At 41.5% G+C, this 12,943-nt stretch overlaps 1 protein-coding gene across 1 annotated transcript; it reads right to left on the bottom strand.

Moving 5' to 3' along the window:
* Nucleotides 1–321: 321 nt before the first annotated feature.
* Nucleotides 322–12,168, bottom strand: samm50l (sorting and assembly machinery component 50 homolog, like). Its single transcript, XM_072673921.1, has 15 exons — nucleotides 12,008–12,168; nucleotides 11,698–11,808; nucleotides 10,125–10,226; nucleotides 9,954–10,041; nucleotides 8,594–8,700; nucleotides 8,299–8,429; nucleotides 8,135–8,222; nucleotides 7,879–8,007; nucleotides 6,679–6,750; nucleotides 6,449–6,535; nucleotides 6,272–6,342; nucleotides 5,124–5,191; nucleotides 4,870–5,016; nucleotides 2,570–2,711; nucleotides 322–1,219 (listed from the first exon to the last, which is right to left on the bottom strand). Exons 1-15 carry the CDS (start codon nucleotides 12,026–12,028, stop codon nucleotides 1,174–1,176), a joined length of 1,410 nt encoding a protein of 469 aa, XP_072530022.1. The 5' UTR covers nucleotides 12,029–12,168; the 3' UTR covers nucleotides 322–1,173.
* Between the last annotated feature and the right edge of the window lie 775 nt (nucleotides 12,169–12,943).

Here is a 12,943-nt window from a genome sequence, read left to right as displayed (position 1 = left end):
TGGGGCATATGACAGTAATCTTAATTAGGACATTATTGTAGTGATGAGGGTAATGAGAGTAAAACTGAATTGTAGCCTAAGCACAGGGTTTAAGTTTTTAGGTTATTACTTTGTGTCTCTGTAGGTATGAGAATGCAGTTGAGCATCAATCATTTTTTTATCTTATTAGCGTGTAACTAATGTTTATGACCTATCAAGGCTCTGTATTCTTTCCAGGGCACAGCGACCCACCTTCACAGTGCATGAGCTACGTATGTGGCATTTTCACAGTGAGAACAATTACCTTGGTAACTCTTCAAGGTAAGCATTCAAAGAACACGATCAGGGAACAGAGTGCTTTATTCTGGTGCACAATACAACAGTTTGTACAATAACGGTTCGGAAATAATAAGAGCACTGCTGGTGGATCTCCAATAGGGCTTTAAAACTCCATCCCACAAAGGCTACAGAGAAAAGAGACACCAACTCTTGACTGATCCTCCAAAGTAGGCCTGAGTCAGTTCATATATGTTGTTTGGCATGAGAGGAGTCAACTATGTGATTCGAACACTCCACTGACAACAAGGAAAAAGGTGCTTCCATTAATTAGCAGGAACATATGGCTACATAACAACTGCATTAAGTGTGCAAAGTATCTCCGCCCTCTCCTGTCAAAGGTTTAGTCTGTGCAATCCTCTGAACTGTCCGTACTCTACAGGTAGGTTTCAACACATCAAATGTAGTGTATGTAATAGGGTCGCTTATATGTGATATCTCTGGATACTGGTAAATAACAACAACAAAAAAAACAAAAAACAGAGAAACAAAGAACATACATGTTTTTTTTTAACCTCATGAATCTCAGGTGCTTCATGTCATTAAAAAAAAAAAAGTGCAAACACATCCCTCGAAGATGTGCAGATCTCACAGACCGGACATAATGCCTGTTGTTCTGCATTAATCCCTTTTACAGTCTTAAAGTACAAGTTGAAAAGGTATGTAACAAAACTGTGAAGGTTCATCTCCAATATTGTCTTTAGATGCAGACGGTAGAGCCACTCAAATTGTGCATGCAAGAGGGATCCTTATCTTAGAGTCTTTCATTTTAACACACTACACACAGTACTCCTCCTATCCAACAATACTTGGGCTTCAGAATCAGAGTAGCAGCAGCGGCGGCAGCGGCTGAGGATGTCACAGGAAACGGATCCCTGCTCCAAACTGCACGCCGTCACATATCCTTCACAGGGAAATGAAACTGCATTAAACGCAAATTTCTAATAGCATTTCAATTCAATAGCATTTCTAATAGTCCACTTTTTATGAAATGAACGGCTGTAATAAAATAAACAAAAAAGCAATAAGTGTAATACATGTTTTTTGTGTGACACCACAGAAATAAAAGGCATGAGTACATAAACAACATAAGAGGCACTATATGTCTAAATGTTTGCGGACACCCCTTCAAATAAATGAATTCAGCTACTTTAAGTTCGACCTATTGCTGACACAGACGTGCAACTGCCAATAGAATTGCTAACAGAATGGGACTCTCTTGAGCAGATAAATATGAGTCTATTTGTACAGTGCTTAATGCTAGGTGTGGAGCTGTGAAGCAGTGGAACTGTGTTCTCTGGAATAATGGAGCTCCATCCAATATATCTCAGATGAGTTGGGGAATTGGGAGATGAGGTGGGATGGTGATCATCCAACATCCTGACCTCAGTAACGCTCTTGTCGATCATTTTAATTAAACCTTAACAGCAAGGCTCCAGCTCTAGTATATAGTCTTCCCTGGAGAGTAGAACCATCTTCTCTAATAAAAGTAGGATAAACTCTATTTTTAATACCTTTGATTTCAGAAGAAACAATGAATGCGCAGGTGTCCCATTACTTTTGTCCTTAAAGTGTATGTCAAATTTACTGTAAAACAGTTACTGTAAAACACTGCAGTAAAATCACTTAATGTTTGATGTGTTTAGGTGATATCTTTAGAATACGAACTTTACAAATGGATATGGTTTTAGGGGAGTGCACATGGGGGAGTTCCCCACATGGTTTTGGCGGCATTGACGAAAATCAGCTCAAACACTGTCAAACGCTGTATGTGGAGCCACAATAAATTAAATTAAATTGGCATCTTCCATTGTAAAACAGTGCCACATGCCAGACTACAACCTGCTTTATTAACTTCTGAGAATGCTCCTCACTATTTAACTAACATTTGACTGGATTGTCTTCAATCCCAATCCCAGTCCAAGAGGTGTCTGTCTAAATTGTCTTGTACTGAGAGCCAATGTGTTGTTCTCTTTTAGACATGACAATACACATCTTATAGATTTCTCGCTCACTGATGTTCCAGGTAAGTACACTGTTTCTCTGTTGAATAGTTTTGTTAAATCAGATCATTAAATTCCTACATGTATTTTCTACACCTGTGCCTGTGTATGCCATGGATGTACAACTTGAAATTAAAGCTAACATGCTTCATAGTCAGTATTTCACAACGTGCTGGAGAAAGAACAAAAAAAAGTGTTTAAGTGTTAATGGCCTAACACCCACAGACTGCCTTATATGTGCATGCAGTTACCTGTCTCCACTCTGGACACCCATGGGAATGCAGTAATTGAGCTCTAGTCTTGCAATGTTTCCCAGCCGAAGTATGATGCCTGCTCCGTAGGACCAGCGGATGCACTCTGCTAGCTTCTGCAAGTGTGCATGAGGACCCTCTCCTGAACACACAGCCCAAAAACCCATACTTTGTCAGTGCTAAGGAAAATCTCACCATAATAATACCTGATAGGGCTACACCAGGTACACCAGGGCTATTGCCAACAGAGGGTATGCAATGACATCACGTTCCTGTTGGAACAAGGCCCCTTTAGTCGAACTGAGCCGCAAAGCATTCTGAAGCACCACCAATCATGAAACAGAAATGAGGTGATGATCTGCTCAAGTTAAAGACAGTTGGACTCGATAGCAATCCAGAACCAATAGAACCAATGGTCCATGGACAGAGTGTTGTCTAGCCAGGAACGTTAAGCTAACTGAGGTTCAAGCCACACCCGTTTATAGGATGAAGCCTCGTACAGTGGTGGAAAAGAAGTATTTAGTCAGTCACCAATTATGAGCCTCAACTATGAGAGACAAAATGAGAAAAAAATCTGAAAATCACATTGTCTGATTTTTAAATAATTTATTTGTAAATAATGGTGGAAAATCTGTATTTGGTCAATAACAAAAGTTCATCTCAATATCCTTTGTTGGCAATGACAGAGGTCAAACGTTTTCTGGAAGTCTTCACAAGGTTGGCACACACCGTTGCTGGTATGTTGGCCTATTCCTCCATGTAGATCTCCTCTAGAGCAGTGATGTTTTGGGGCTGTCGGCGGGCAACACAGACTTTCAACTCCCTCCAAAGGTTTTCTATGGGGTTGAGATCTGGAGACTGGCTAGGCCACTCCAGGACCTTGAAATGCTTCTTACGAAACCACTCCTTTGTTGCCCTGGCAGTGTGCTTGGGATCATTGTCATCTTCAATGCCCTTGCTGATGGAAGGAGGTTTGCACTCAAAATCTCACAATACATGGCCCAATTCATTCTTTCATGTACACGGACCAGTCGTCCTAGTCCCTTTGCAGAGAAACAGCCCCAAAGCAAAGTTGCCACCCCCATGTTTCACAGTTGGTATGGTGTTCTTTGGATGCAACTCAGCATTCACTCTCCTCCAAACACGAGTTGTGTTTGTACCAAACAGTTCTACTGGTTTCATCTGACCATAAGACATTCTCCCAATACTCTTCTGGAACATCCAAATGCTCTCTAGCAAACTCTGGCACTGCAAGATCTGAGTCCCTGGCAGCATAGTGTGTTACTGCAGTAGCCTTTGTAACGTTGGTCCCAGCTTTCTGCAGGCCATTCAATAGGTCCCCCCGTGTGGTTCTGGGATTTTTGCTCACCGTTCTTGTGATCATTTTGACCCCACGGGCTGAGATCTTGAGTGGAGCCCCTGATCGAGGGAGGTTAGCAGTGGTCTTGTAGGTCTCCCATTTTCTGATTATTGCTCCCACAGTAGATTTCCTCACACCAAGCTGCTTGTCTACTGCAGATTCAGTCTTCCCAGCATGGTGCAGGTTTACAATTTTGTTTCTGGTGTCCTTCGACAGCTCTTTGGGCTTCACCATAGTGAAGTGTGTGACTGTTTGAGGTTGTGGGCAGGTGTCTTTTATACTGTTAACGAGTTCAAACAGGTGCCATTCATACAGGTAATGAGTGGAGGACAGAGAAGCCTCTTAAAGAAGAAGGTACAGGTCTGTGACAGCCAGAAATCTTGCTTGTTTGTAGGAGACCAAATACTTATTTTCCACCATTATTTGCAAATAAATTCTTTCAGAATCTTTTTTTCTTATTTTGTCTCTCATAGTTGAGGTCTACCTATGATGTCAATTACAGGCCTCTCTCATCTTTTTAAGTAGAAGGACTTGCACAATTGGTGACTGACTAAATACTTTTTCCCCCACTGTATCTGAGAGTGCAAAGTCAAGTGAATGGTCTTAGGAGTGTTTTTGGCTGTTTTCAGGCATATCTAGTAGACTGCTAACGCTGTCACTCAGTCTGTCTTTTTACCACTCAGTGGGTGTGGCCGCAGTGACTCCACCACCTGTGATGTCATGTGCATACCCTCTATATGAATGCAGATTTTGAGATATTGTAACGCTATAATTGCAGTTCTGGGTTTTACATAACTTCAGGTTTTCAGCAGGTCTTCAGATACCCTACCCCACACATACGTAGTGTGAAACCCTTTATCTGATCCATTTCTGGACCCATATTCCCTTAGCAGTGTGTGTTTGTGATACCACAAACAGGAGTTTACAACGAGAGACTCACCATAGTCGAGGTTGCAGAGGTTTCCAGCGTTAAGGAAGAAGTGTGTTCTAAAGAGGTCAGCAAGGCCACCCCGGGTGGACCTGAATGGAAGTGGTGTATACAGGTGGAGCCCACTGGCCCAGTATGCCTCACCACCCAGGAAGTCGCCTGATCATGAAATGAAAAACAACATCAACATTAGCTATCTTTACTGATCCCAGAACCTTTTACTAGCTCAAAATACCCTAGGTAGAAACACAAGGCCAGGAACTGACCTTCATTCTGAGGGCCAATACTGTACATCCCAAATCCTCTCACACTGGTCGGACCACCCAGGTAAAACCTGACAGACATGAATCAAACTAAGCACTGAAGGTAAAACATGTCAAAGCATCGCACAGGTTGGATACCCTGAGCCACTACACAGGTTTGTTCTGCACCACCTGCAATTTACACACAGTACTTACGAAGGACAGATGAAGAGAGATGAGGTGAGGCTAGTCACTGGAAAGATGTGATCAAACTAACAGATTAAACCCTAGGTTATTACCTTATTTAACCCTATTATTAAGTTATTAGTTCTAATACAGAGATTTGATGACATTTAGCAGGGTTTGTGGAGTCCCACAGGGCTCTGTTTTAGGGTTTGTGAGTTGGTTAAGCGCACAATGTCCATGGAACAGTCTTCATGAGCAGGTAATATACTCAATATAGTGTACAATGTGAGGAGATTGTTCTACTTAAAGTGGCCAGCCCAGACAGAGCATAGTGGTGGGTTAAAGACAAATCATGCCACCTAGCCACCTAACATGTGTTAACAGTTTAACTAAACAGGCATCTCAGGCTGTTTCCATGCCTACATTTGGTCTGCTTTGGTCCGAATCAGTTGGCGACTTCGTAAACTTGGAGCGTTTTTCCATTGGTTTCACACCTGCCTACATGAATCGCATTAAGGGTGACAATGAACAAGAGTCTAACTTAACTGGACTGAAAAGTGGAGGTGTGAAAGTGCACTTAGTGATGATGGGATCTTAACTGTGTGATGCTCATTTATGTGCCAAAATGCTTCTGGCAAACTCAGTTTAGTATATTCAATAGTTCTGCCAACAGTGTATGCTTTGAACTAGCTGGTTTTTAGGTTACTGGAACTGTCCATTCTTAAATTCCCCAGAAAATCAGCTAGTTATAAAGGCATAAAATATCTTGGTTTGTACTGTAATAGCCATTCATATACAATCATTGCAGAGACAACACATTAGTCAGGAGAAGTTAATGAAACCACTTTTTTCACAAACAATTTCAGACCATTTCTTTTGGCCCAATTGTCTTGACATTTTCAGGAAATTTGGAAGACAGCTGGCATTTTCAAATTATTACTGATCAATATTTTGCTCACACAGGGAATCCATGAATACACAAATACCTGTCAGCAATAGAGATTGGTCGACCACCAATAGGAAAGATCATTCCGCCCCACAGTGATGCAGTGAGCACCTGCGACATACACAAACAGATCATGATCAGTTGTAGTCCAAATGTAATCAGATTTGGATTAGCAGGTTTTACTAAAAGCACATCAGTATTCTTCTCAGTGACTCACAGAGCCCCAGAGGAATGGTCTGTTCAGCTGCAGCTCAAAATCCTCCTTCAGAAAGCTGGCATCGCCCCCTGTGTAACCTGCTAGCTCCTGCACCAATATAGCAAACATGTCCTCAGATCAGTTATGCAATCTGAAATCCTCAATAACAGCCATGTGTTTAAAATAAATAGATCACATAATAAATAGAGAAAATTGCCATTGAAACTGATAAAAGCTCTGTCGTCACACACCTGGTTAATCCGCAGTAAGGCACCTTTTCTTGGAAGGATGGTGGAGTTCCTGGTGTCTAGCACCATGGTGTGCTAGAGTAAAATCAGAAGGAGGACACAGATCTTTAGAGACCTCAGCAATCTGTCAGATGCACATGCAGTCTATCATGGTTGTAGGTTTGGTTATGTGTGGTTAATAATGCAAGTTGCACAAGTAGTGCAGATGATTCTACGTTTACATGATTTCTGCACAGTCTTATCCTTTGTTAATGCAAAAAAGATCATGCAATAAATGTTAAAACCGTCAGTCTGACAACAATTGCAAATGTTAAGAGAGAAGCATTAGCTCAGTTAGCAGGACAAGAATCTGACAACAAAATGTGTAACTGAAATCCCACTTATAAAAGTTTAGACGAGAATGATTCAGAGTGACTGCTGTTGAAAGGACAAAAAGGCTGAGGCTTAAAGATTTCTGTTCTGGTACTGGATCTGAAGCTCAAATAAGGTAGGCTTTGCTTGGCTATCTCAGCTAAAAAACAGTATCAGGCAGCTCAGTGAAGCCGTGATTGACTAACTGCTGAGCTACAGACACGTGTTGATGAGAAAAGGTGCGTCTGAGAGGCACAACGAGATCGGTTCTGCATGTTTGGACTTGTATCCAGGTATCTAGGCTAAGATACTTTAAACATCACAGCACAGAACAGCACACTTGTTCTAAAGGTAAATGAGGCTCTATCTGAGAGCACAACATCGGTGGAATGGACGTAAGAGTGTTGTTTTTAACTGTTCTCAGGCATATTGAGTTGACTGGTACATCCTTGTTTTGCCTTTTATTCAAACTCAGCATGATGCTAAACTTGCAACTAAGATGGGCTTGTTTTTTTGGCATTGTAGTAGAAAATTGGCACATCAGACACATCCTAATTTTGAAACACCATCCTCATTTTGAGAAATGTCGCCATTTTTAAATAGGGTCTTACCATTATATCGCCCAATCCTAACAACAAAATACTCTCTCAATGAAACAATATTCAATATAATATGAAAAAGTATAAGTATAATGACATAATGACAGTTAACGCCTTTTCACTGCTATAAAGAACCATATCTAACAAGATTTTCACTTTTTTACAAGAATTTAACAAGAATTTTACAAGAATTGAGACCGGAGTGAAAATTTAACCCATAACCCCAGACCTATAACTATAAGGCATAACTTACAGAGAGGGCAGATTTGAGAGTGTGGCCACTTTCTTCTCGCACAGCAAAAGAGGCGCTGCGTGCAAGACAGCCCAGCTCCCGCCACACACCCTCCCACTTCAGAGTGTGATCAGTCATCCACAGAGGGAACTGAGGGAGAGAAAAAACACGAGAGACCACCCTTTGAAACCCATTCAGACTGCAGAATAAATGTCCTTCCAAAACAACTGTTTCTGAGGTTTGTATAAGGGATGAATAGGGACTGATCTACGCTTACATTGAGCTCTGTGGACACTCCCCTGTCAGTCTCCTTCAGCGAACTCCATGGGAATTGGCCAGTCACTTTGTATAAGTTTAGTGTAAAACTGCATTAACAAAAACAAAAGGCATTAGGTTTAAGAAGGCATGTCATTTTAGTAAAACTACATTGTGGTATCATACTTGCGCTCGTAGTAGCCTGGCTGAGGTTTAAAGAATGACAAGCCATATGAAGTCTCTTTAGTCCCGTAAGAGAACTGAAAAGTGAGCTTCTCTCCACGGCCAAACATGTTGGGAAACTTGATGCCAAGCACCTGTATAGAGCAACACATTTTGTACATTTATAGTAAGTCCAGCCACCTTGTTGCTAGTGTGAGCTACAGATCACTGGCTAAAAAGCTATCGCAGTAGTATATCAATATAGAATATTATGTGATTGACTGCTGTCAATAAAATATATGGGTGCTCTGCCTCTCACCATACTGCCCTCGTTGTTTCCAACCATGGTGTTATAACTGCCAGTGACTCTCTTCAGTTCTGTCACCTCAAATGTCACATCCAGACCATTAGGCAGGGCATCCTCCCCTAAAGATCAGAGGATTTAAAGAAACAGGGACAGAGTCAAGGTTCCCACTCTTTTTTAGGAAAACCTTTCCAGGTCTTCCAGGACATTTTCCTTGACATGACAGCGTATTAAAAGCCTCTCAAAATAATTTGGTTTTACATACATGAATACTGGATATACTATTTAACACCTAGTAAGTGATGCCTACTGGTTTAAGAACTGTCCTTGGTGATGGACAGACAGATTTTGGTAGAGCGTTAAATAACTACTAAATAGAAAGGAGGCCAGGTTGCAGGTTTTCAGACAGAAAGTCAAAAACACGCTGAAGGTTCGCACATATGTAACAATTGATTACCTTATTAAAATGAGTAAATGTGACACCAAATTGGGAGCAAACAACATACAGGAAACGAGACTCATACAGGTAAATGATGCTAGCTAGCAAGAAATGTTTGTTTAACGTTAACTGAGGATTAACCAAAAAGATTTGCCAAGATGTCTGAAGCATGTGTGAGTTCATGTCTTATTCATCAGTAACAAATACACTATACAGACAAAAGTATTGGGACACCTGCTCATTCGTTGTTTCCCATAGTTTATCCTGCTTTTGTTGGAGTAACAGTCTTTACGGTCAATGAAAGGCTTTCTACTAGTGAGGTCAGGATGTTAGATGGTCACCACCCCACCAACTCATCTCAAAAGAATTGGATGAAGCACCATCCATCATTCCAGAGAACACAGTTACACTGCTCCACAGATCAATGCTGGGAGCTTTATACCACTCTAGCCCACGTCTGGGCATGTAGTAGGCATGGTGCCAATAGGTTCAAGCAGTCCTGTTCTATTCACAATTCTATCAGCATTTGCACATCTGTGTCAGCAATAGACATACACTGACTGAATGCATTCATTAGAGGGGGTGTCTACATTTGGACATATAGTGCATTTGTATAATGAGTAGTGACATATAAAATCTGCAATCTCAGTGGACTTTCCAGGACATTTGTAGCAATTGTCTGATTTCCCAAGACTTTTCATGACTGGAGAAAGAGTCTATACATTTCCAAGTTTTCACGATTTTACAGGACATGCGGTAACCCTGTGAGTCCATGTAGTTACAGCAGTAGGTATAACCTACGTTCTGTGTGTTCTGCCTTTTTAAAGCTGCGGCTCCTTTGAAACATGATGCATAATTACTAGTGAAAGCAAGTATCTACCATGCATTAAGCAAACACACATGTGCACATACACAAACACAAGAACCAAACAGTACCTTCTGAAATGTCAATGAGGACCTCCACATCCTTAAATATGCCCAGACGGAGTAGCTTCTGTCTGGCCTCATGTGATTTTCTCATCACCTGCACAGCAAACAGAGCCCAGACATTTAATTCTGACTAAAACCATCTGAACTAGAATATCTTTTCCTCATCGCCTCACTTACATCGACAAGGTTTTTAGCGTTGAAGACCTCAGAGATCTCGTAGCCCAAATAATCCTCTTTGGTTCTTCCTAAGCCTTCAATGTTGACGTGCTGTACCACAACCTACATGAATGAAGCAGAAGTTGTTCAAATTAATGAAATAAACAAACAAACAAACAAATACTAACCCAAACTACTGGCTTGCTGATGTGGATGGCCCTGACAAAAAATAATGCAGTAGAAAGCATGACTACGAAAAAATATATATATGGAAAAAACAACATTACTGCGCAAAAGACAGACAAAATTTGGACACCCATAGTCAAATTACATGTGCGGCTGATTTTGCAAGTGTTAATAAGTTTAAAATAGAAAATTACATAAACAGAAACTGAGCTCAAAAATGGGCAGAGTGTTCTCTGTAGAGGATTTGTTCACTCGTTGTTTTTCTTTTAGCACTATTACTCTCTGCTAATTTACTGTTATGCATTGGTATATGTGTGCACATGCCTTTCCAAGCCGTTGTCTTGAAATTGGAAGTCAAAATTCTTATGCTGTGTTCGGACTAGGCAGGTTTGGTGTGACTAAAATGAAGCCAGGGGTGACTGCTCGGATTAGCTATACTGTATAAGATCCTTGAGGAACTCTTAGAGGCTCTATACTTATAACAGTGTACAAGTGTAAATGCACTCTTAGTAAGTGGCTCACAGAGGATATCACTACTGTTTCCAGGTTCTAACTAATTTATTAACTACTAAGACATTTCTGAGTTCAAGTGGGTGTGTCACTGTAGAGAAAGCATCCAAATGTGCATGGCAGGGGCCACTCCATTACCAGCAATGGGAACTTAAAAAAATGCTGAATAAGGGTAAAACTTCCACAATACAGCCATCACTACTACCTTAACAGTCCTTACCTAACCGCTCACAGTAAGATGTGTATCTGTTTATTATCTCAATGTATTTTTTATTATTATTGTTTTTGTCAGCAAATCTAGTAGTAATCAATATTACTTTACATCCGAAACATAAACTGTTGCTGTTCATGCAAATACCTGCTCCATCTCCATTTCTGCAGTTGACCTTTATGCCCGTTATGTCAAAATTTCATTATGAATGGTTGGTGAGCCAGTGAGCTACCACACCATGTGGAAGACTCGGGTTTGATTCCTGGTCTGAGTGACTGTGCTGCGCTGCACCAATAAGAGTCCTAGGGCAAGACTCCTAACACTACTCTGGTCCACCTCTGTAATACGAGTTACTTTGTAAGTCGCTCTGGATACGCGTGTCAGCTAAATGCCATAAATGTAAATATAAATGACTGAACAAAATATTTTTACATTGAATTCCTTTAAAAATGAAGTATTTCCTTCCTTCCCCTGTTAAGCTGACATGTTGGAGATGGGTCCCAAAACAAGGGTTTTGTGGCACCAACTTTAGCATGGATTACTGTATCTGAGCTCAGCTACACTGAACGTGGACCACTCCACCCATTCATCTGCTTCTCCTGCTCTCTGAATCCACATGGGTTGTGCTGAAGAGCAGATTAGCTGAGTTCATGAACACAGTGAATCTGTGCCTGTGTGGCAACTCACATCTTTATTTTCCAGGACCTCCTTCTTCGTTTCTTGCTCCGCCTCCACCACTTCCAGGTCCTCTGTGTTGACGCCTAGGTCGCGCCCGTGCATCGGGAGGGGGTCCATGCTCTAAAACCCAGGGTCACACAAACACGACACAGGTCCAGGTTATCACAGTGAACCTCTCCCACATTCACACCACAGTCACTGTCCTACTTCACCGAGGCAAGTCAACACAGCCAGAACTAGAGCTAGAGCTGCACACACCAGAAGAGGTCACGGGCGAGAACAGCGGGCTTCTCGCTTGACCTTCACGAAACGTATTTACCCTTGCGTGCACCGTCCCCATGTTCACGTATTCTCCCTGTGGGCTGTGTTTTTGAAGTGTGCCGGGTTAAGGTAGCCGTCCAGAGGCTGCTGGTGTTCTTGTTATTCAGCACCGAACCCAACCCCCTTCAAGGAAGACGCCATGACACGGCCACCTCGGTGCAGCTCTCCGCGCTGATTGGTTGAGCTGACGTCACGACAAAGTGGGCGGGCACCCATCTCCGTCAAGGCTGTGGAAACACTGTCAGTGAATGAAGCTCGGGGGCGCTGCGTACATTGATGGGAGCAAATCCATCGCTTAGGGTCTGGGACGGGCTTCCCTCAGAAAAAAATAACGATCCTAGATGTCTGTTGGTTATGGTTGTTTGAGTAGAGTAGCAACAGACTAACAGACAAACAAAAGTATAATGTCTGACAGGGGCACTAAAAATGCATTAATTGAGTATTTAGGCAGAATTCATAGAGTAGTGGGGCCCAATATAATATATTATAATTTCCACAAGTCCCTGGCAGCCCTTCTGACCAGACATATTCGTTATTTACAACGTTTTTTTTTTTTTTAACGTGAATTGAAGTAAACGCTGCCTGCAGTTCTGCGCCTAAACGCCAGGGGCCGCCAATTCTTAGGAGAACGCATTCAAAGGAAAACGGAGGATGAACTATGAATAAAATTTTGTATATATAATAATAAATAAAAAATATACTTTGTTATATATATTGTTGTAGGCCCATTCAACAGTCTTATTCAAAACTGGTTAAGCTAAATGTGCTGTTGATTTTGAAGTGTACAGAGACACACTTCTGCACATCCTACAGCGTGATTACTGCTTATTTACTGAAGGTAACATATTGAGTGTGGCAGTGCCACATGACAGTGCATTGTTCCCCCCACTATATTAACACATATATTTAAGGCATTTAGCAGATGCTCTTATCC

Source organism: Salminus brasiliensis, chromosome 2 (assembly GCF_030463535.1).
Source record: "Salminus brasiliensis chromosome 2, fSalBra1.hap2, whole genome shotgun sequence".
Taxonomy (NCBI): Eukaryota; Metazoa; Chordata; class Actinopteri; order Characiformes; family Bryconidae; genus Salminus; species Salminus brasiliensis.
The sequence above is the reverse complement of the archived record's forward strand: the minus strand, read 5'-3'. Positions and strand labels throughout refer to the sequence as shown.

What these genes read in the sequence shown, in the direction of transcription:
- samm50l (XM_072673921.1), bottom strand. Translation starts at nt 12,028, where the DNA reads ATGGGGACGGTGCACGCAAGG. An exon ending in TGGGGACGGTGCACGCAAGG is followed by an intron (nt 11,809 to 12,007) that starts GTAAATACGTTT and finishes CCTGGGTTTTAG; the next exon opens with AGCATGGACCCCCTCCCGAT. An exon ending in CTCTCAAATCTGCCCTCTCT is followed by an intron (nt 6,751 to 7,878) that starts GTAAGTTATGCC and finishes ATTTTACTCTAG; the next exon opens with CACACCATGGTGCTAGACAC.